The sequence below is a fragment of the Tursiops truncatus genome, chromosome 3, assembly GCF_011762595.2.
Source record: "Tursiops truncatus isolate mTurTru1 chromosome 3, mTurTru1.mat.Y, whole genome shotgun sequence".
NCBI lineage: Eukaryota > Metazoa > Chordata > Mammalia > Artiodactyla > Delphinidae > Tursiops > Tursiops truncatus.
Window position 1 is genome coordinate 60233508 of NC_047036.1, and position 24401 is coordinate 60257908.

The window sequence follows — 24401 nt, forward strand, 5'->3', positions numbered from 1 at the left end:
CAGTTATCTCTGGATCCTTCCTTCCTACTTCTTCCCCTCCCTTCCTCCCTCCCTCTCCTCCCTTCTTTTTGTATTTTCCAGTCTTTTTTACAATAAACTTAATAAGTATGTGTTGCATGTGTAATCAGGAAAGAGAAGCATTTCTTCTTTAGATGAGCCTCTAAGAATGAGCCCCTGCGAGTGGTGGGGAGCTTGTGGTAGAGACTGGAAACAAAGAAGAGGGAACAACTAACTAGTGTATGAGCAACCAAATTGGTAAACAACTGTATTCTGGGATTGAATGTCTTTTTTTTTCTTTTTTTGGCCACTTATCTAAAGAGGATAGTGTGAGAAGAAAATTTCTTTAAAATTGGGCTGGTGGTTTTCACTCCTCGTGATGAGACCAGGGGAGCTCTGGCTCCTTCCGACACTAAGAGCCTCTCTGGAGAGGAGCTGAGGTGGCAGGTGTGTCCTTGACACTGCCCTCTGGTCCCCCCAGTCAGCCTGGAGCCGCCCCACGCTGGACTCCCTCGCTCCCCACTCTCTCCACTCATCTCAGAAGCATTAGTTCACTTCAACTCATCAATTAGAGCTGGAGGGGCCCTTAGAAGCCCTGGGGCATGAGGAAGGGAGGCCCCCAGGGGTGCCCCACTCACCCAGCATCTCTCAGCTCAGCGGCAGTGAAATGGGGGTGTCTGGGGGGATGGGAGACAAAGACTGGAACCGTAATGCAGGTCTCTCGGCTTCCCAGATGCTTGCCAGACCCAAAGGAATAATTTCAAATGATAGTATTTTTAGGCGTTAGCCACCAACTACTGTTTAGGCTTATGATCTTGGGGTGTTTTTTTTTTTTTTTTTAATTTTTAGATTTTTTTGTTTCTGCCATTCAAACAATTGGGGGAAATAACTTTAAGGAAAAATGTTACAAGGCTTTCAAACAGGGCTGCAGGTGGGGTTAGGCCATGCATCACTGGGAAGAGTGTAAACAGAGAAAGGCGGCCCTACCTCACCTTTCTGAAAAGGGGTTACACGAGGTGGGGCAGAACTGGCATCCACACCTCACGAAGAGCTCGGTGATGGTGTCTGTGCCAGTGATTACTTAATGAAACAAGCACATGACGGGGCTGAGGCATGAGAGCCATGATTATGCCACATGGTGATTAAAAAGATGGGGACAGGTCGACTGGTGGGCTGAGATGCTCATGTCGGCGGCATTTGTGATAGGAGTGACTCTCTCTTCTCCTCCCATTTTCTTCTTCCTGTTTCTTCCTCCTATGACTCCTACCTGATGTAGTCTTTTCTCTTGGCCCCAGCAAAAACACCCTGTCAGTTTCAGTGATGTGAAGATAGGGCTGAGAAAGGATGGTTTAACCTTCAACGCCCTCAGGACCAAAGTCCAAGGGCTTTTTCATGGAAAACAGAAGCCCTTCCTAGGTGAGTCCTGCCTACTTTCTAGTTTTATCGTTGGCCACTTTCCTTCACACTCTCTTGGTTTCCGCCATAGTGTTCCCCAAACATATCACACGTTCATAACATGCTTTCTCTTGGGGGCCTGTCTCTACCCCATTATGCCTGGGATAACAGAAACTGTCTAGCTGTCCACTGAACTCCTTTTTTCCCCTTCCTTCTGGGCACGTAGTCTCCCTTGCAGTGAGCTGTGACCATGTGCCTGAGTTCTGGTCAATGGAATATAGAAATGATTGTGTGCCACTTTCAGGCCAGAGCTGTTCAAACCGTGTATGCAGAATCCTTCCTGCTCTTTCCTTCTGTAGCGCCCTTGAAAGCCATGAGATGAAGATGGCAGAGCCCCAAGTTGGGAGAAGCCTGGCTCATTTATCCCCACCTGGAGGAGAACCTTCCACCAAACTTAGACTTGGATTTGGCTTTGAGTAAGAAAGAAACATCTATTTCAGTGAAGCAACTAAGATTTGGAGATTTCTCTGCAGATTTATTTATCACCTGGCGAACTATTCATCCTTCAAAGCCCTCTTCAGATGCCCCCTCCTTCAGGAAGCCTTTTCTGATTCCCCCAGGTAAGAGTCATCCTTTCTCCGTGTGTGCGTAGCCTTTCGAAGATGCTTCACTCACCGACTCCTCTCCCTCAATACTTGACTTACGCATCTCTCTTCACACTTGACCAATGACACAATGGAGGTAGAGATAGGGACCTTTGTAATCCTAGCTTCTAGCAGAGTGAGTGAAAGATAGTAGGTGTACAATATGTAAGAATTAATTCATTCACAAGTATTTGTTGAGCTCGTTTTATGTACTAGGCGTTGTTCTAGCACTGAGAACACAGCAGTGGACAAAACAGATAAAAATAACTGTCCTCTACATTTTATAGGTTGGCTTTTGCAGTGCTTTAGACATTTGCCTTTCTGCATTTTAAAAAAAATGATTTAGGGCTTCCGTGGTGGCGCAGTGGTTAAGAATCCACCTGCCAATGCAGGAGCCACAGGTTCCAGCCCTGGTCCAGGAAGATCCCACATGCCACGGAGCAACTAAGCCCGTGTGCCACAACTACTGGGCCTGCACTGTAGAGCCCGCGAGCCACAACTACTGAGACCGCATGCCACGACTACTGAAGCCTGTGCACCTACAGCCCGTGCTCTGCAACAAGAGAAGCCACTGCAATGAGAAGCCTGTGCACCGCAACAAAGAGTAGCCCCTGCTTGCTGCAACCAGAGGAAAGCCCACAGGCAGGAACAAAGACCCAGTGCAGCCAAAAATAAAATAAATAAAATTTATAAGAAAAAAAACAACACAAGAAAACACACACACACACACACACATACACATAAAAAGAAAAGTGATTTAAACTGGGACTTAGATAATAAATAAAATGTATATTAAAAAACACACAAGAACACACACACACACACAAAGAAAAGTGATTTAAACTGGGACTTAAATAATAACATTTAAGACCTTATAGAGATAAGTATATCAGAGGCAGTTGCCAGTGCTAGATACTGTTACTCTCTAAATACTTTAAAAAATGCCACAAAGTAAAAAACCAAAAAACTCTGTACTCATAGAGCTTACTTTGCAGTGGAGGAACTAGATAATAAATAAATACATGTAGAATATCAATCTGGCAATCCATGCCATGGAGGAAAATAAAACAGAGAGGGAGGATGGAGAGTATAGGATGGGAGTATAATTTTAAATAAGGTCTTCTTAGAAGGCCCCACTGGGAAGATAGCATTTTAGCAAAAACCTGAAGGAAGTGAAGACTGAAACTACATAGGTGTTCGAGGGAAAAGCATTCCAGGCAAAGGTACGGCAAGAGTGTGTGTGTGGCTGGAGCAGAATGAGTGAGGGGAACAGAAAAGATGAAGTTAAGGGAGTTGTGTATGGGAGGTGGGGGAGGGCAGCACGTGTAAGCCTTTGACAGGCTTTGGCTTCTATGCAGAGGGAAGTGGGGAGCTACTTCAGTATTTTAAGTGAGGAAGTTACCTGAACTGATGCACAGCTTAACAGGTTCAGTCTGACCACTATGTTGAGAGAAGACTGTGTAGAGGCTTATGGGTAAAAGGAGAGAGACAAGTCAAAAGGCTATTGCAATAATCTAGGCAAAAGATAATGGTAACTTGAACCAGGGTGGTATTTGGGATATATTTTCAAGGGAGGATTTGCTGATGGATCAGATGTGGAATATAAGAGAAAGAAGTCACAGATGACTCCAAGATTTTTGATCTGAGCAACTGGAGGGATGGAATTGCAATTTAAGGAGATGGGAAAACTACGAGAGGGGCAGGGTGGGTCAGAAATGTAGTTTTGAACTCATGCTTGATATGCCTAAAGTCATGTCTAAGTGGAGATGTTGAGTAGCTGAATGGATATGTTGTGTCTGGAAAGGAGAAATCTGGGATAGAAGTACAAATTTGGAAGTTGTCAGCATAAGTACGGTATTTAAAACCACAGGATTAGGGCTTCCCTGGTGGCGCAGTGGTTGAGAGTCCGCCTGCTGATGCAGGGGACAGGGGTTCGTGCCCCGGTCCGGGAAGATCCCACGTGCCGCGGAGCGGCTGGGCCCGTAAGCCACGGCCGCTGAACCTGCGCGTCCGGAGCCTGTGCTCCGCAACGGGAGAGGCCACAACGGAGAGAGGCCCGCGTACCGAAAAAAAACAAACACAGGATTGGATTAGATGACCAAAGGAAATGAGCGAGCGTATATTGAAAAGCAGTCCAAGGACAAACCCACAGGCACCCTAGAGTGTAGAATTGAGGACGGTAAATGAGAACCAGAAAAGAACCAACCCCTTCTGAGTTGCCAGGGAAACAGGAGGAGAATCAGGACAAGAGTGGTCCAGGAAGCCAGGTGAACATAGCATTCAAGAAGGGAGAGAGGTCAATTATGCCAAATTCCACAGTCGGGTTGAGTAACATGAAGACTGAGAACTGATCAAAGGATTTACCATGTGAAGGTCATTCCTAACGTTGTCCAGAGTGAGTAAATGAATGTCACATTTCCTCCATCTATATTTGACTGGGACCCAAGAGTGCAGGGACTAAGTCTTTGTTTCTCCAGAAAGAGTTTGATGAGTTTGATAAATGACTGTAGGAATGATTGAATGAAATGGCTTTTCCCTCAGGGTCTGGCCTCCCCCAGTTCCTACTTTATTTTCCTTAGAGCTGTAGAGGGTGAGAAAGTGCACCAAGTTCCCTATCCCTGAAAGCCAGACTGTCTGGAATTGCCTGTGGTTATTTCTCTGTACTGTTCCACAGAGCCGTAAAACACCCCCACAGCCCTTCAGGGCAAAGGAGTCAAAATCTAAAAAGCAAATACTCTACTCCCAAAGTCACGAGAAAACATTTGCAAACTGACTCAAATGAATGTAGTCAGGCCACTGGGAGAAACCGCATTCTTGAGATCATTAACTCATGGCATTGTTCAATAAAATATTTGCTTGGAAATTTTGATGATTCAAGGCATAGTTCCATAAAATACTAATAAAAATTTAAGTTGAAAACAGCTGGATGTTGATGCATTGTCCTCTGGAAAGTGGAAGATTGCCCCTTGGGGCAGTCATTCTATAGTTGCTACCATTTCTTATTTACTATATGTGAGGAACTGTGCTAAGAAGTGCTTTATGGGCATTCAGCAAACTGAATCTTCATAACCAGCCTATAAGAAAGGTACTATTATCATCCCCACATTATAGATGTAATAGTTACATATAACAGCTGATGAAACGGAGGCTGGGAAAGATTGAAGGGATGTCTTGGGATTGAGTACCTTCCCTATTGAAGGACCCGCAGGAGTGACCTGATCCCCGTCAGGAGAACTGTCTCCTGGACGGGATGAGGAAGGCCCTGGTGCTGCTTCTAGAAGGCAACTTTTCCAGGGAGGAAAAGAGGGCCCAGGGGTGTGATTCTGGGATACAGCATCCTGAGAGCGGAGGTGCAGGTAGGGGGTGTAAAGAAGACTCCTGAGAGAAAGGAAGGAAACAAAAACACAATCACAATTTGTTTTATCCTCAGGCACATCTCAACTAAAAGAAATCAACTCCATTTTTTTTCTTTTTCACACCAGGAGGCTTGTGGGATCTTAGTTCCCTGACCAGGGATTGAACCTGGGCCCTCGGCAGTGAGAGCGCGGAGTCCTGACCACTGGACCACCAGGAAATTCCCTTGACCCCATTTTATAGGTAAGGAACTTAAAGCTTCGAGAGGGTAAGTAGTGATTTCTCCCAAGTCACACGGATGTTAGGAATGGGGAAGGCCAGAATTTGCCCACAGGCTTATACAATTTAAAAGGCTACGCTCTTACATTTCCAAAAGAACACCAGACATAGCAATGAGAGATTCTTAAGAGATGGGGCTACTGAAAGGCACCCATTAAAAAGAATGGTCTCATTCACTGGACAGCTTTCCCTGGCCCCTCTTGTCTGTGTGTGTTGGGAAGCAGTCCACTCCTGTTATTCAGGGAGCAATTATTCCACTCTCATGGCACGTTCAGAGCCATTTGCTTCTCTTCCTTTTCAACCATTTATTTTCCTGCTCCTTTGAGCTCTGTCAGGGCAGAGGGAAGAGGCAGAATGCTAACCCTCCACTTATGTAAATTTGGGGAAGTGTCTTATTGGGAATAGGGTTGAAACAACTGGCTAACATGACATTTTATACAATTTTGTCTGCCTGAATTATCTGGAACCCCCATTAGTTCGTTAATTGGTCCCATGGTAGGTTCAGCAAGAGGCCACACACGTGACACGGGGCCTTTATCAGAGGTACGCTCCATCCTAGAAACTCACAGGGCCAAGATGGTGGCCATTCAGTTTATGGCTGTTCAATAAATGATGATGGTCACTGGCAACTGACTCACCAAACTTTGGTCTTCAAGGAAGAATCGTGGACTCCCAGGACTCAAGCCCCTCAAGAGGCTACCTGGACTCACCCAATCTGACCCCTGATCCTGGGAGGGAACTCCCTCTCCAACCTGCAGGATGGATGCTCTGGTCCTTTGCTGTAAGCCCTGCAGTGACGTGGCCCTTAACCTCACCAGGCAGGCCCCAGGACTGGGACCAGGGGGCCCTGTTTTTATTTATTTATTTAAGGCAGGGGGCTTTTTGTTTGTTTATGGCCATGCCTGGCGGCTTTCAGGGATCTTAGTTTCCCCACCTGGGCCACGGAAGTGAAAGAGCTGAGTCCTAACCGTTGGACCACCAGGGAACTCCCCCAGCGAGCCCTGTTAAAATTCTCTTTCTACATTGAGCTGAAATCAGCCCCCCACTGTGGCTACTACCTAGTTCTGCTCTCTGGAGCTACTCAAAACATGTCTAATCCTCTTCTACATGCTAACTCTTCAAGTATCTCAGGACAGCACTCACGTTTCTCTTCTCTCCTCCTCCACTACCCAAGAGTTTAAGTGAATTACAGTACACTTTCTTTTAAGCAAGTAAAAAGACATTACCAATATAATGAAGGACCTGTGCAGCGATCCCCAGTCTCCCACTTCTTCTCCCCACACCCCCTCTTATATATTTCTGCATGCATACATACATACAGGCGTACATACTGCTTATATATTTCTTTGGACTGTGGGATCCCAATGCAGAAAAGACGCTGGTGGGAGCATTTATAGTGCAGTGATTAATAGAAGAAAGCAGAAGTCACAGACTAAAGTTTTCTTGTGATGAACATTTACAGACTGTGTCTACCAACTGTGTGACTGTGGGCAATTTATCCAACCTTTCTCAGTTCTATTTCCTCATCTGTAAAATGGTAATAATAGTTATACTGATTGCGCGGGTTGTTTTGGGCTTAGACTGTGCTCCTAAATCATTTATACGCGGCACTTCAAGTAGCTGTTACAAATGTTTTCTCCCTCACCACCTCACAGACTGGGAAAGGGGCCTAGAAGGGGGTGAGAGTATTACTAGGGGTCACAGCTAGTTAACATCAGAGAGGAAACCTAAACCCAGATCCCTGATTACTCCGGTTGGCCGGGACCCCTTCCTGCTCCCCATCGCGTTCGCGGGTGTCCGCAGACGTCCATCCTGCCAATGCAGATTAGAAACTCATCCCTCATCCCACAGTGCCCACGACACTGGGAAGTCTCTACCACTTGTACCGATGATAACTGCAGCGAGCTCGGGTCTTGGCTTTTTGCCATTTAGGAAAGGGGAGGGATGGGGATGGACAACACTGGCTGACTCCCTAGGAGTAATTAAAGGTTAAAGGTAGTTTTCGGCCTTGCGATCTGAACGTTCCAGCCATTTGCATTCCGATACAGCTCCTTAGCGGCTGGCGCACCTGGGGCGGCGGAGGCGGGGCCACAGCGTGCGGTGCGGCGGCCGGGGGCGGGGCCGGGACGCCTGGTCTTCGAACCGCAGAGCCCAGCGTTGCGTTCCGGCCCCGGGGCGTGGCCTCGCGCAGGTAAGTCGAGCTTCTCGAGTTTCACTGAAATTTGCCAGCTGCGGGGAAGGCGTGCGCAGAGGCTCCAATTAGGGGCAGGTGGGAGGGTGGCTTTTTCTCCTAGCTGCGAGTGGGACTCTGAGTTTCGAATCGTTGGCGGTGAATTCCCCGCCCGCCGGGTGTCGGAGCTGCTGGAAGGATGCGAAGCCTGAGCGCGGCGTGGCTGCTGGGGGGCGTCATCCTGCTCGGGACCTCTGCCTCCTGCAATCGCACCGTCCTAGGTGAGAAACTTGGCCAAGGAGGGCTCGTGCGGCTAAGGAGCGGGGGTCCTGGGCACCATGGGCAGGTGGGGGAAGAGGGTCAGGTGCGCGAAGGGTGTTCTGCCGCCGCCGCCGCCAACTCCTCCCGACATCCCGCAGCCTCCTCTCGGCGGCTTTGAAGGGGGATCCCTGCGCCCTGGGAGCAACCAGCTGGAACTAGCGTGAGAGGGTGAAGTCTACGGAGGGGAAAGGGAGGGAGCGGAGTGCTCGCTTCTACGGAGTACCCAGAGGGCTTAGCCTCTCTGGCCCCGGTGGGTTTCTTCGCAAACACGAAAATCCTTAAGGAACATTTCGCACACCCTTGAGACTCTTCCGGGCTGGTCCTGCAGGACCCGCGGAGTTAGCGAGTTGATGGCTCAGAGCGGGGTGGCGTGGATGGGAGCCCGCGGCCTGGGAACTTTCTGCTTCGGTTTTTGCAACCTCCTTCAACTTTTGGAGGCCACTCTTTGGGGTCGGCCCACGGCGTTCAAGACGCCCCCGGGGCCTGCAGCTCCTCTGGCACAGGGCACAGCGGGGGTGTGGAAGTCAGGGCCGGACCCTGCTGGGTTCTTGGGGTGACAAGCGCTCACCCCGAGGTTTAGGCCAGTTGGGCGGATTAAATAAATGGAACTTCTTCGACCCTGCTTTACATTCGACCAAGTGAACTTACGGCCCTGGGTTTCCCCGGCCTTCGCTGGCTGCGGCTCAGGTCTGTAGGCCGGAGACTGCCCGCCCCAGGAAGGGAACAGCACGGGAACCGTCCCTGGCGGCGCTCAGGTGCCAGCTTGTGCGCCGCAGCCGGGTTCCACGGATGTGCTGCCCCGGGTGTGCTCGAACTTGTTCGGCTGCTGGTGGAGCCTCCCGGGCGGAGCAGGCCTCCGAGGGCGTAGGCGCTGTTAAGCCTAGTATGGCACTGCTGTGATGCTAAAGGACGTCCCGCTGTTTGGGGCAGCCAGGGTAGCCTTAAAAGGGAAGTTTTAATTTCCCTGCTAAATGTGCAGACCTGTTGTAAAAGGCAGGTTCTCACTTTTATCCTCTTCATAAAGACATTGTAAAAGAGCAAGTCACTGTGAATTTGAATTAGACGGAAGAATGTGATTCCTTTCCCTTTGGAGTTACAGCAAAGGGTATTTTGGTGGATACTTGGAAACTGCACCCCTGGTACACATTTTATTGACAGCACTACCGAATGTAAAATAGTTGTCTGGTGGGAAGCAGCCGCATAGCACAGGGAGATCGGCTAGGTGCTTTGCGATGACCTAGAGGGGTGGGATAGCGAGGGTGGGGGGGAGGGGATATGGGGACATGTGTAAGCATTTGGCCGATTCTCTTTGTTGTGCAATAGAAACTAACACAGTATTGTGAAGCAATTATATTCCAATAAAGATGTATTAAAAATTTAAAAAACAACAAGAATAAAGGCATTTATTTATTTACAGGAAGTACTGAAACTGTGATGCACGCATGTCCGTTTACCCTTATGTTTTAAACTTATAAACTTAAAATTTAGGAGCAAAGCTTAGTCTGTGCAAACAATTTTTTTTTTTTTTTTTTTTTTTTTGCGGTATGCGGGCCTCTTACTGCTGTGGCCTCTCCCGTTGCGGAGCACAGGCTCCGGACGCGCAGGCTCAGCGGCCATGGCTCACGGGCCCAGCCGCTCCGCGGCATACGGGATCTTCCCGGACCGGGGCACGAACCCTCGTCCCCTGCATCGGCAGGCGGACTCTCAATCACTGCGCCACCAGGGAAGCCCTGTGGAAACATTTTTTTTTTTTTCCGGTACGCGGGCATCTCACTGTTGTGGCCTCTCCCGTTGCGGAGCACAGGCTCCGGACGCGCAGGCTCAGCGGCCATGGCTCACGGGCCCAGCCGCTCCGCGGCATGTGGGATTTTCCCGGACCGGGGCACGAACCCGTGTCCCCTGCATTTAAAAAAAAAAATATGTGGATGTTGATGATTCATCTGTTTTATGATTCAAACGGTTCCTATAGGAAGCTTGCCCGAGTGTCTGGCTTGTTCTTGTTTACAAAGTGAGGGGCTGGGGGGGATTCCTGAAGTACAAGGGGGACTTACTTTAACAGCAACAACAAAAATCAAGTTACTTGTTAACCACAAGTATTGCACTTTTTTTTTCCTCCACATATTTTTACTCCTTTGCAGGGTAACTGTCCTAAAGGGTCAGTTAAGTAACAGTGAGACTTTAGGTAGATGGAGCTTTCCTCACAACTTGAAGCTAGATTGATTTTGATTAAGAAACAGGCCATCACCAGTGTTTCTGCCCTTTAGCACCTGTCTTTGCTTACCCTCTTTGGTTCGACCCTAAGGTGTGCCCCTCAGTTTGCAGCAGGACACATCCTAGGTTTGATTTTTCTTCTCCAAGGTTTTTCCCCAAATGACTGCCTTATGGAAGGGAACTCAGCCTAGAGTGTAACCTTCTCATTTTACAGATACGGGCCACTGAATTGAGGAGTAAGGGCCAAGGAAAACTGTCCATCAGGCCTCTGCTTTCTTTCTGCTCACAACAGTAATCGATAGTTATTTCTGTAAATATGTTTCATCTGTCTCCCCACCAGATCACGTACTCCAGGAGGCCAGGGACCCCTAGCGGCACCTCCATCACCACGGTCCAGCACAGTCTCATTCCCTAAAGGACCTCAGTAAATAGCAAATGAAGAATGAAGTGAAGGGACTTACCCAGAGTGACCTGGTGGTTGATGGCAGTTCAGCATTTAAGTCGGCTTCCTTCAGGCACTTACTTCGTTCCACCGTGTCACGAACCTGAGAAGTCCCCTGTAATGCAGTCATTCCATTTTTCTTTTGGAGACTGAAACTTGTGTTCTTTTTGTAATTGGTTTTTAATTATACAAGCTGTATGTGATCACTGTAAAGGAAAAATGAGTCCAAAAGAAGGGTTGCATTAATTAAATCACCCTCAGTATCCAAAGCACTGCTAACATTTTGGTTTCCAGCCTTTCTCATGCTTTCATACATCCGTGCATAAAATACATATTCACAGAGAAATTTTTTTGTACAAGTATGTGTTTATATAAACATCAGTAGCATATCAGTAAATATAAAACATTTTTAATGACTCTAAAATGTTGTCAATGGATGTATTATAATTTTTAATTGGTCCTCTGTTCATAGACACATGGGCACATGGTTTTGTAATAGTAATAGTAAACACTGGCTGACTTCCAGTGTTTTGTAATAAGAGAGAACACATAGAACATGAAGATGGGACTGTTTGGTCGTCTTCCTGGCCTTGTAGTTACTAATTAACCTTGATAGGCAATGTTTTAGTGAAGTCTGTGTTTGTCTTTCTTATGGTTTTATTAGCTGGACAAGTGTTGAGAGGAAAACAGTTCATCCTGAAAGAACACGAGAAAGTTGACTAAAGTGTACCTAGAGAAGGGGTACCGAGCAACTGAAGCTTTTATTTTTTTTGATCTGTGCTCCCAAAGGTCGGAGCAAAAGAAGATTTGGGGTGAGGAGGATAGTAGGGGAAAGAACACAAGAGGAGAGTTTAAACAAATAAAGTAGCTGCTCTGTACTTGCTTTGGTTGGGAGGGTGCGCAACAGGAAGATGCTTAATATAACAAAGAACAGGTAGCGTTTTTAAAGTTAAAAGTTTTCCATGCATTTTTACCCCAAAATTGTACAAATCAGAAGAGTTAAAAAGAAAACGAAACATCCCCTCTTCTCTGCCCTCTTCACTCTCAACAGACTTTTCTATGCAGAAATATATGTATTTTGTAACAATAGAAGGATCATACTGTACATTCTGTCCTACAGTTATTTTTTTTTTAACCTAGTAGATCTATTCATGGTCAGTATAAAAAAAAAATCTGTCCATACTTGTGTAGAGGGAATATTATTCATTGTATAAATGCCATAAATTATTGAACTAGCCTTTTTTGTTTTTCGATGGTCGTTGAAACTAACATTTTTGTTTTACCATGGTAAACAATATTCTAGTAAATATTCTTGTACATAGTGTTTTTGTGCACTTTAGCTAGTATACATGCAGGACTAATTCCTAGCAATAAATTGATGAGTCATAGGGCAAGCACACTGAAAATTTTGATGTTTTTGCCAAATTGCCCTCCAAATAGATTGTACCAATTTATACTCCTTTGAAAAAGTAATCCAAACAACATAGAAGGGTGTGAAGTAAAAAAAAGTAAGTTTCCCCTCCCCATCCATTTTACTCTATAGAGATGGCCGTTGTTTATAGTTTAGTGGGTATTTTTCTAGACTTCAGATTTGCAAACAAATTATAATTTTGTTATATAGATGGAAGCATATTATTCTGCCAGTTGCTTTTTTTCAATGGACATGTTGTGACTCTCTTTCCATTTCAATGCTTATTAAGTAGTGTAGTGTCTGCTATTGATGCTAGGGACTGTGCTGAGGATATGGTAAGTTAGGAATGGTGGTTGATGAACGTTGCTTATTTCCTGTTTGTTTGTAATTGGGGTGGGGGGATGATGCCTTGAGCACCAGTGGGTGCGTATTCTTGTGTACTTGGGCAAGTATTGTTGATTACAGGTCCCAAATGGAGAATGCTTTTGTGTGTTTAAACTTTACGTGTGTTTAAACTTCATATGTACATTTAATTTCATCTTCGCTCTCGAAAATAGAAATGATTTTGTCTGGTGTACGGATGGGTTATAGAGTTGGAAGCTGGAATAGCATCAGTTCTAGACAAGTTCTGTGAGTTGGGGTGACTGGGATAGGATGCTGTACGAGGTAAAAGTCTGTGCACTGTGCTGAAAGGGCTTCAGGGAACTTTTTTTTTTTTTTTTTTTTTTTGCTTCAGGGAACTTTGAGCAGCATCTTGACATTTACCAGTGTTAGAACTGACCAGTGTTATACCAAGCGGCATGCTGTTGTGTGCTCTGCCACTGGTACAATGAACATAGCTAATATGACTGGTATTTCAGATTGAGATCATTCAAGGTCGTATGTTGGAATATTCTCAGGAATTTTTCTTTCTCTCTCTCTCTCTCTTTGAATCCTTCCCTAACTTTTTGTAGTATTTCTTGCTCTTCCCCCCTCCCCTTTATTTTAGTACTCTTATTTAAAATAGATTTTTATCTCTCTTTACATGAACCTTCCTGACCTGGCGTGTGTTTACTTTTATGGGAAACTTTAGACATGTGAAAGTAGAATATTACAGTGAATCCCAGGTACCTCTCCCTCAGCCTTAACAATGATGCCCCAGCCTCCTTCCTGCCCTCCTTCCTGTGTTATTCTTTAACAGCTTTCAGATACAATTTGCAGACCATACAATTCACCTATTCCAAGTCTACAATTCAGTGCATTTTAGAATATTCACAGTTGTCTATCCATTACCACAATCAGCTTTAGAATATTTTTATTGCCCCATAAGAACATCCCACTCCCCACCCCACCCCCGCTCTTAGCCATCACCCCCCAATTTGCCCCATTCCCCAGCTCCTGGCAACCACTAATCTACTTTTTGTCTGTGGATTTGCCCATTCAGGACATTTATTATAAATGGAATCATACAATACACATTCCTTTGTGACTGACTTCTTTCAAAAGCATAATCTTCTCAAGGTTCATCTGTATTGTAGCACGTATCAGTTCTTCATTTCCTTTTATTGCTAAATAATGTTCCATTGTATGCGTATACCATATTTTGTCTACCCATTCATCAGTTGATGGACATTTTGTTATTTCTGCTTTGGGGCTTTTATGAATAATGCTGTTATGAACATTCCTGTATAAGTTTCTGTTTGAACACGTGTTTTAATTTGTCCTGGATGTGTACTTAGGAGTAGGAATGGATGGGTCACATGGCAACTCTATGGTGAGCCGTTTCAGGAACTGTCAACTTATTTGCACAGTGACTGCATCACTTTACATTCCCACCAGCAGCACCTGAGGGTTCCCCTCCTTGCGTTATTTTGAAATAAATCCAGATATAATTTCATCTTAAAATATTTCAGTATGTATTCATAAAAGATGGCCATTTCCTTTTCAAACATCACCACATAATAACCACTGACAAAAATTGTGTAATATAATCAAATACTCAGTGTTCATATTTCTAATTGTTTCATAAGTGTCATAAATACTATATTAATAGTTTGTTTGAATCAGGATCCAAACAGGGTCCACACATTACATAAGGTTAATATTTTGTCTTTTAATTTATGGGCCCTACCTCCACACCTCTTTCTGGGTTTTTGCCTTGTAATTTATATTTTGAAGAAATGAGGTCCTTATCCTGCAGCAGTTTCCACAGCCTGGATTTTGCTAATGACATTCTTACGTTATTGAACATGTCCTATTGTCCCCTTTATTTCTATTAATTTGGCTGTTGGATCCAGGGGCTTGTTCAGATGAGGGTTCGTTCGATCGGTCGTTTGTTGCAAGATCACTTCATAGGTACTTCTTCCCTTCGGAGGCAGATAACGTCTGGTTATCATGTTTGTGATGTGGATAACTCCGGACAATCAATGCTTAGATTTTCTTCCCTTTTATAAAGCAAGTTATGTAATTTTGTTTGTTTGTCTTGGTACCAAGGGAAAAAATTGAGTCTTTTTGTGGTAATTAGAAAATCTTGGTGGCTCCATTCTGTAGAAACGCAGTCTGACTCATTGACTTGGTCTCTGGTGGGCTGTTTCTGGGCTGGGTGTCCCAGCTCTCTGAATGGAAGAGTCCTCAGAACAGGGGTCCACTGTCCAGTCACCAGCTTTGCCACACCTGCCTCTCCGGAGAGCCGGTAACCGCTTTTCAAACCAATGGAGAATTTATAGGATTTTCTTACACCTCTGAAAGTCTTCCAGAACATGTTAATATTAATACAAATAAATATATAAATTATTAGAGGAGGCGCTAGTTCAAAGCGGGGGTGTTAAAATGGTAAAACTTTACATTTAAAATTTTCTGTTTGAGAACAGACGTGTGGAATCCGCACAGGTTAGGTTGGTCTCAATAGATTCCAGCGTGTGACCTCACGTCGGTCTCCGAGGCTATGTGATATAGGGGTTAGAACCAGGGAGTCTAGAAACGGACTGCCTTGGGTTGAATCCTGACTCTCCAACCTAACAACTGTTCAGCCTTGGAAAATTTACTCAGTTTTTTCAAGCTTCAGTTTATGCATCTAGAAAATGTAGCTCTAATAATAGTACCTCCTCATAAGGTGTTGTGAACGTGAAGTAAGCTAATACACGTGAAGTGTTGAAAGCAACGCTGGACACACGATATTAAGCGTGTGTGTCCTGGAATCCCCTGCCGGCGTCTGTGTGGTTTGGGTACTAACTGGGTCAGGCTAGAGCTCTAAAGACATGAGCTGCGCTCTTGATTCTCCTTCCTTTTTTTCATCGGTAGGGCTAGCTGAGCTTTTCAATCCACCCCATGTGCGAGGTCCAGGGCTCTGCCAGGGACCATGGGGATAAGGAAGTTAGGAATTAAGGATAAAGAAATTAGGACAGTCCTGGAATTAAACCTGTAATCTCACACAGCGACTCTTGCCATTTTGACTCCTGGAGCAAGTTCCAGACATTACCAGTCTATAAATATGTCGTTACTATTCTCTTGTGGTGTGTAAAATCGGTCACTCTGCTAAACTGGTTGTGAAAAACATGTAAGTGGGTCATGAAATCAATGTAGAAGGTGGTGACTGGATTTCACAAGAATGGAACAGAATACAATAGAAAGTATTAGAGTGTACCCTGCGCAATAAGGCTAATTATTATTTTGTGAAACTTTTTTTCCATTATGGTTATATGTATCAGAACTGGGTTACCATATAGAATATATTTCTTACTGTGGGTTATGGTCAAGCTTTGAAGATCACTGTAATATGTAGGGATATTATTTTATTTTATTATTTTTTTTTATTATTATTTTTTTGCGGTACGTGGGCCTCTCACTGTTGTGGCCTCTCCCGTTGCGGAGCACAGGCTCCGGACGCGCAGCCTCAGCGGCCATGGCTCACGGGCCCAGCCGCTCCGCGGCATGTGGGATCTTCCCGGACCGGGGCACGAACCCGTGTCCCCTGCATTGACAGGCAGACTCTCAACCACTGCGCCACCAGGGAGGCCCTACTTTATTTTTTAAATTTAGAAATAATTCATGCTCTTTTGAAAAAATTATAAAAGAAATCGGAAGAAGAGATGAGTCTGTCCTAAGTGTACGAACTTCCTGTGTCTGCCGTAACAAATTGCCGCAAGCTGTTGGTTTCAGTTCGTAAGAACTTTTTTTCTCACAGTTCTGGACGTCAAGAGTCGGAAATCAAGGTGTGGGCGCCTCTCGAGGCTCTAGGGGAGATTCCGTTCCATGCCTCCTCCAGCTACTGGGGGCTGTTAGTATTCCTTGGCATTCCTTAGCTTGTTCCTTGGCTTTACTCCAGTCTCCGCCTCCATTTTCACATTGCTTTCTCCTTTCTGTCTTCCTTCTCTCTCAAATCTCCTTCTGCCTTTCTCTTATAAAGACAATTGTCATTGGACTTAGGGCCCACCTGGATAATCCAGGGTGATCTTCCCATCTCAAGATCCTAATTGCATCTACAAAGACCTTTTTTCTAAATAAGGTAAGGATCACAGATTCTAGGGGTTAGGACATGGACATCTTTTTTGGGGGGCCACCCACTCTGCTAAATGAGAAGTGAAGTATTGATCTCTACACCCTCTCATCCTCCACCCACCGTAATCACTGTCACTTCTTAGTAGGGAAGCCTTAAGAGAAGTGAATAACCCTGCTGAACATGGGTACAAAGGTAGGAGAGGAAAAAATGATGACTAAACATACAAATTATCAGATAAACTTGTGAGTAGGTTGCATATCCTCCCTGGCATACTGTGGTGCCATGGTGAAGGACTGCTCTTCCCCAGAATTAAAGTCAGATCCTTCCATGTCCTCACATTGTCCCTCACGTTCATCCGCAGGTCCATGAGCGCTTCATTGGCATAGGCTGTCTATGCCATTGGTTTGTGATTTGTAAAGTTGAATTCATAATATGGGGATGAGAGTGGAAATTGTTAAAGCTTGCCAGGTTACCTGCTTAAAAGTCAGAATACAAATTTGTCTGAACAGAAATCATGCACCTATCCGTCCAGTGACCTTGAGGCCGGAAGGCTTGCCTGTCTTCTGGCTTCCGTGGGAAGGTCTCCAGGAAGCCCACACAGAAGTGGGGGATCCCTGCCCACGGCTGAGGCTGTCCTTGTGGCTGGAGAGGGACTATCTCTGTGCTCCTGAGAATCTTGCCGTTTTGGACTTTGGGCTAGGGAGTGACAGGCAAGGCTGGATCCTGCCTGTCTTATAGCCCCAAGTGAGATAGATGGCCATGATGAGAATGGGTGTGGACAGTTTGTAAAAATAAATTGAAATACCGTCACCTTTTTCGAGATTCATAGAAATCAATGTTATCTTCTACACATACTTCACAACCCTCCCATAAAAAATACTTAATGGAAAAAAAAAAAAAGCAAGCAAACCAGTCCAGACCATAGAAATCCCAGTAATTCCGTCACCCAAAGAAAGCACCCATAAGTGTTTTGTGTACTACTCCTCCTGTCTTTTTCATTTCTCTTCTTTCACACGGCACAGGAAGCTTTCTTCAGCTACGCTGCTCTGGAGAAAGGCAGGGCTGCCGTAACATGCTGTCCGTGCCAGTTGTCTCTCAATCCCTTTCAGTTCATTCTGCTTCTTTTTCTCCTCAGCTGCTCTCCTCCTTTCCTCTTCTGCCCAAATTTTCAGGTGGCTGTAACGCTTAGCAGCACCATCTTGTCCGTGACCTTCCCACCGGCCCTCCTGTCTTTCCTTGAAGTGATTTTATTTGGACAAACCAGCATTTCTGTGGAAACGTTGATTTCTGTAATGACCCTTGTCTGCCTTGCCTTTCTTGCGCAGGAACCAGTAGACCCTCTAAAGGAAGAAGTCTCATTGGTTACGTTGATAACTCACCTCAGATCACGGGGAGAGGAGCAACAGTGGAACCAGTCTTCTCTGTGGATGAGTCTTCTGCCTCTGTCCTCACTGGAAAACTGACTACTGTCTTTCTTCCAATTGTCTACACGATCGTATTTGCGGTTGGTTTGCCAAGTAATGGCATGGCCCTGTGGGTCTTTCTTTTCCGAACGAAGAAGAAGCACCCTGCTGTGATTTACATGGCCAACCTGGCCTTGGCGGACCTCCTCTCTGTTATCTGGTTCCCTTTGAAGATTGCCTATCACATCCATGGCAACAACTGGATTTACGGGGAATCTCTCTGCAAGGTACTCATTGGCTTTTTCTACGGCAACATGTACTGCTCCATCCTCTTCCTGACCTGTCTCAGTGTGCAGAGATACTGGGTCATCGTGAACCCCATGCTGTACCCCATGAAGAAGGCGAGCATTGCCATCAGTGTCTCCCTGGGAATATGGCTGCTGATTCTGCTGGTTACTATCCCCTTATACGCTGTGAAGCAGACCCTCTACATTCCAGCCCTTAACATCACGACCTGTCATGATGTTTTGCCAGAGGCGGTGTTGGTGGGGGACATGTTCAATTATTTCCTCTCTCTGGCCATCGGAGTCTTTCTGTTCCCAGCCTTCCTTACGGCCTTTGCCTATGTGCTGATGATCCGGACCCTCCAATCTTCTGCCTTGGATAAAAACTCAGAAAAGAAGAGGCAGAGAGCCATCAAGCTCATCGTCACTGTCCTGGCCATGTACCTGATCTGCTTCACTCCTAGTAACCTTCTGCTCGTGGTGCATTACTTCCTGATTAAAAACTGGGGCCAGAGCCACGTCTATGCTCTGTACCTCATAGCCCTCTGCCTCTCCACCCTCAACAGCTGCATTGACCCCTTTGTCTATTACTTCATTTCACAAGACATCAGGGATCATGCAAAGAATGCTCTGCTTTGTCGGAGTGTCCGTACTGTAAAGCAGATGCAAATATCCCACACATCAGTCAAATTCTCTAGGAAATCCAGCTCTTACTCTTCAAGTTCAACCAGTGTTAAAACCTCCTATTGAGTTTTCCAGCTCCTCGGATGGAAGTTAGGGGGATTTGGAACCTGATTAACATTATGGGGATGCTTCTGTTGTTTCCCAACCATGTGGGTTTCGCCACATACCCTGTATATGCAACAGCTCTCAGGATTGCTGGGAGCTTCCCTGTTTTCATAAGGAAAGTCCCCCAAATTAACATAGATGTCAGTTTCAGAATTCCTCTACTCAGGTGCTCCTGGAAACGGAACTGATGGAAGCAGACTTTTCAGAAGGTGGAGAAAAGACAAAAACCCAGTGACTTGCAAAGACTAGTATTGGCGTGAAGACCAAGTTCTTAGCTACAACTACATTTTACATCTGGGGTCAGTCACAACCATGTTAGGGCTTCAGGGCCCTCAGAGATGATTGGTCCAATTGACTGGCTTTAAGGATAAGGAAACTAAAGAGGTGAGGGAGCTGCCCAGACTTAGGTTTCCAACCAATGGCAATAAGTTAGGACTGGACAGTTTTGAATGGTCAGTGGGGTTCTTGTACCACCTCATCAAAATCCTTGTGGATCAGGCTTCCCTGGTGGCACAGTGGTTGAGAGTCCGCCTGCCGATGCAGGGGACATGGGTTCGTGCCCCAGTCCGGGAAGATCCCACATGCCGCGGAGCGGCTGGGTCCGTGAGCCATGGCCGCTGAGCCTGCGCGTCCGGAGCCTGTGCGCCGCAATGGGAGAGGCCACAACAGTGAGAGGCCTGCGTACCGAAAAAAAAAAAAAAATCCTTGTGGATCTTGTTGAAAAATGCAGATTCATTATACTCAGGAATCAGAGCTCAGAGTCTGGGGACAGGGCCCAGGAACCTTCATTTTAACAAGATTTTCGTGCACTCCAAACTTTGGGAACTATTGGTCTGGGTACTGCTTCGACTTGACAAGGGGCCGTGGCAGTTTCTGAAAAGAGAAGCAAACAGGATGTTGTGTGTCTCTTTTATGTTCAACTTATAATGAATTCTGTTTGTTGACTTATTGGGACTTTCAATTATTTATCAGTCCTTTGAGCTTTTGTGTATATCATTATCACTTCGAGGAAAATACATCAAGGATTTTAAATGTAGAAAAATAAATTTTGTGTAACTCTTTACTGACTTCAGTGAAATCTTCAGGTTGTCTGAATAATAGATTGTTTCACAACTAGGAATAGTGTTTACCACTTAGTCTTTTAAAAAATTGTTGGGGCTTCCCTGGTGGCGCAGTGGTTGAGAATCCGCCTGCTAATGCAGGGGACACGGGTTCGAGCCCTGGTCTGGGAAGATCCCATATGCCACGGAGCAACTAAGCCCGTGCGCCACAACTACTGAGCCTGCGCATCTGGAGCCTGTGCTCCGCAACAAGAGAGGCCACGATAGTGAGAGAGAGGCCCGCGCACCGCGATGAAGAGTGGCCCCCGCTCGCCGCAAATGGAGAAAGCCCTCGCACAGAAACGAAGACCCAACACAGCCAAAAATAAATATAAAATAAATAAATTAATTAAAAAAAATTATTGTTGGACTGTTTATTGCCAGTTTTGTTGACTTGTTATCAAATATGAAATTATAAAGCCGTCACTGGGTTTGAACCACATCCGTTTGGAAAAGAACTTCTGAAATAGAAGTGATTTGCAATGTATTTAAAGAGGTACTTGACTCCAAGCTGACTTTATACAACTGGTGTATTTGTGACCTTTTAAAATAATTGTTCTATTGTATGATTGATTTATAAATAACACATGACTTATTTTTTACAACTTATGTCTGAATTATGTGGCTTTTGCTTTCATTTTTGTTTTCGAGGGAGGGAGTGAGAGAAGGGAAGCAAAGGCATCACTCTTCTAAGAAGAAATGTAAGTGATTCTCACATCTTATTTTTTACGTAAATAGGGCCATATTATACACATTGCTCTGTGATAATTGTTTTTCTTTTAACCACATTTTAGAATTCTTTCCATGTCTGCATCTATGAATTGACCTCCATTTTTAAAGGATACAGACTACTTAATATCTTGGATATATTGTGACGTTTTAGTCATTTAGTTATTTCCTACCTATGGCTCCTGAAATTGTTTCTTTCTCTCCCTCTTTTTTTTTTTCTTCCTCTTTTAAAACAGTGCTGGGCTTCCCTGGTGACGCAGTGGTTAAGAATCTGCCAGCCAGTGCAGGGGACACAGGTTCGAGCCCTGGTCTGGGAAGATCCCACATGCCACGGAACAACTGAGCCCACGTGCCACAACTACTGAGCCTGTGCTCTAGAACCCATGAGCCACAACTGCTGAGCCCACGTGCCATAACTACTGAAGCCCTCACACCTAGAGCGTGTGCTCCCCAACAAGAGAAGCCACCACAATGAGAAGCCTGTGCGCCACAGTGAAGAGTAGCCCCCACTCACCACAACTAGAGAAAGCCTGCGCACGGCAACAAAGACCCAACGCAACCAAAAATAAAATTAATTAATTAATTAAAAAAAAACAGTGCCTCGTTGAACATCTGTGTGTAGACATCTTTGTGAGTATTTCTGTAGGATGAGGTCCTGAAAATAGAATGGCCAGGTCAAAAGTTATCGATGCCCATTTAAAATTTTGGTAACACTTGCCAAATGACCTTCAGTAATTTATACTTCTACCAAAACGTATGTTTGCACCTACTTCCCGAAATGCTCATCCATCAATCTTCTTTTTTTTTTTTTTCTTTTTTTGCGGTACGCGGGCCTCTCACTGTTGTGGCCTCTCCCATTGCGGAGCACAGGCTCCGGACGTGCAGGCTCAGCGGCCATAGCTCACGGGCCCAGCCGCTCCGCGGCATGTGGGATCCTCCCAGACCAGGGCACAAACCTGTGTCCCCTGCATCGGCAGGCAGGCTCTCAACCACTGCGCCACCAGGGAAGCCCCGTCAATCTTTTGAAATGTTACCAATCTAATAGGAAAAAATCTCATTGTTATTTTACTTTGTATTGAAGCAGCACAGCTTAGTGGCTGCCAGGCAGGGCTGAATTCTGACTCCATTATTTCTTTGTTTTATTTAACTTAGGGAAGATGCTTCTCTGTGCTTCAGTTTCCTCATTTGTAAAATGAGGATAATAGTATCTTATAGAGTTATTAGGATTAAGTGTTTGGCACGTATATGCTCATAAATTTTATGTAGCATTATTACTGTTACTCCCTAACTACTGATGTGATCTCATTTCTGATTTGCCCCCTTTCACTTCAGTGCCGGATACACCCTGCCTTCCTCGCTGGCTCTGCTTTCAGTCTCATAGCAGGCTGTCTCATAGTGGGGTTCCCATTTTATAGGTGGGAAAGCAAAAGATGGTGGACACAGGATAAAAGGGAGAGGAAACAAATGGCTCTCAGGGGCCCTGCAGATGGTCTGTGGGCTCATCCAATGGAAAACATTTTTTTGGTATTTGCTATTTTTTAAGTGATTTTTTAAAATTAATTAATTATTTTTGGCTGTGTTGGGTCTTTGTTGCTGTGCGCAGGCTTTCTCTGGTTACGGTGAGTGGAGGCTACTCTTCATTGCAGTACGCAGGCTTTCCATTGCGGTGGCTTCTCTTGTTGCGGAGCACGGGCTCTAGGCACGCGGGCTTCAGTAGTTGTGGCACGTAGGCTCAGTAGTTGTGGCACGTAGGCTCAGTAGTTGTGGCTCACGGGCTCTAGAGCGCAGGCTCAGTAGTTGTGACGCACGGGCTTAGTTGCTCTGCAGCATGTGGGATCTTCCCAGACTAGGGATCGAACCCGTGTCCCCTGCACTGGCAGGCGGATCCTTAACCACTGCGCCACCAGGGAAGTCCCTACTATTTCTTTTTTTTGCGGTACGGGGGCCTCTCACTGTTGCGGCCTCTCCCGTTGCGGAGCACAGGCTCCAGACGCGCAGGCTCAGCGGCCATGGCTCACGGGCCCAGCCGCTCCGCGGCATGTGGGATCTTCCCGGACCGGGGCACGAACCCGTGTCCCCTGCATTGGCACGCGGACTCTCAACCACTGCGCCACCAGGGAAGCCCCCTGCTATTTGCTGATGGTTAAAAAAATCAAACTGAATAAAAATATATAAAATAAAAAAATTTTACTTCTTTGCTACTCATGCCCATTCTTATTTCTCAGAGGGAACTAATTTTTATAATTTATAGAAAGTATATGTATTTTATATGTATGTTATACTCTTAAAATAAGAATGAATATGTATGTGTATGTAAATACATATGTGCATGTATATGTCAACTTCTAAATCAGTTCATGTGGATCTTCCTCATTATTTTCAGTGACTAGGTAGTATTCCGTGCACGGGTGATCATAATTTAATCACTACCTATCGAAGAAATATTTTTCTTGGTTCATTTTCACCAAGTCTGTGAATCTACATTAAAAAGTGTAAAAAAAAAAGATTTGGGAAATAGAATCGTGGGTGTTTGTTTGCTAAAGCAAATTCTTTTCCAATCATGTTTGTTTCTTTTGCCTTTGAGGAGTGACTCACAAAGGTCTTGTTCTACCTGAATCAGGCCCCTGACGGGAGGGAGGAGGAACTCTGAACCTGAGCTTGGAAATGCCGTGCATGTTCTTGTCTTTGCTCTGTGCCCCCAGTCTTAGTGCATTCTGATTTTTCTAAACTATCTGAATACTTGAATGTTGCACTCTTTTGGCTCCATTGACTAAAGGAGAGCTCTCTTAATTTGAAAGTGAATGTGGATTGTCCCACTGTGCGGGACACATGTTAAACTGGCTTGATTGGAGTTGTTTGGGCATTTCTCTGTATGTCATTTCAGTCGTTTGTAGCAGGAGTTTCAGAGGTAATTAATTTCCTGGTTATCAAGATTTCATAGATCCTAGGGCTATAATCTCATCAGTATGCACAGTTTACTGATTACAACTTTGTTCCTGTAGCTTTAACGCTCTGGAGGCCCTTGGAGGACTGGAATGTATTACCAAATCAGAGGTACAGTTCATCATACTGTTCCCAGGTCTCATCGATTAAAACCATGGGTCTGCTGCAGAGCTTGGATGTTGTCTTAAAAAGCGAAGTTTCTGATTTCGCAGTAGTCAAAGGATGTGTCTAGTCCATCCCCACTCCTCATTCTGAAGGGGAAAAAACCAGACCCTGAGGGACCTGGTCCTCCATTTTATCCAAAGCCTTGGAATGTCACTGAGATGGTTGTTTAAATGTAAATAATTGGAGTCACTCAGGTCACACTTTGGAAATGCCTTTTTTTGAAAGAGAGCGTGACGAATTCTGTGGTTTGGGTATGAGCTGCCTTTGCCTCTACCTGTTGGTCAATC

The 24401-nt window shown here is 45.3% G+C and overlaps 1 protein-coding gene across 1 annotated transcript; it reads left to right on the forward strand.

Annotated features, from left to right (window-relative positions):
• Positions 1-1238: 1238 nt before the first annotated feature.
• F2RL1 (F2R like trypsin receptor 1) lies at positions 1239-20639 on the forward strand. Its single transcript, XM_004321921.4, has 4 exons — positions 1239-1413; positions 1752-2012; positions 5519-8120; positions 18027-20639. The coding sequence occupies exons 3-4, from the start codon at positions 8039-8041 to the stop codon at positions 19136-19138; spliced, it is 1194 nt and encodes a 397-aa protein (XP_004321969.1). The 5' UTR covers positions 1239-1413; positions 1752-2012; positions 5519-8038; the 3' UTR covers positions 19139-20639.
• The last annotated feature ends 3762 nt before the right edge of the window (positions 20640-24401 follow it).

What these genes read in the sequence shown, in the direction of transcription:
- F2RL1 (XM_004321921.4), top strand. Translation starts at nt 8,039, where the DNA reads ATGCGAAGCCTGAGCGCGGCGTGGCTGCTGGGGGGCGTCATCCTGCTC. An exon ending in CTGCAATCGCACCGTCCTAG is followed by an intron (nt 8,121 to 18,026) that starts GTGAGAAACTTG and finishes TTTCTTGCGCAG; the next exon opens with GAACCAGTAGACCCTCTAAA.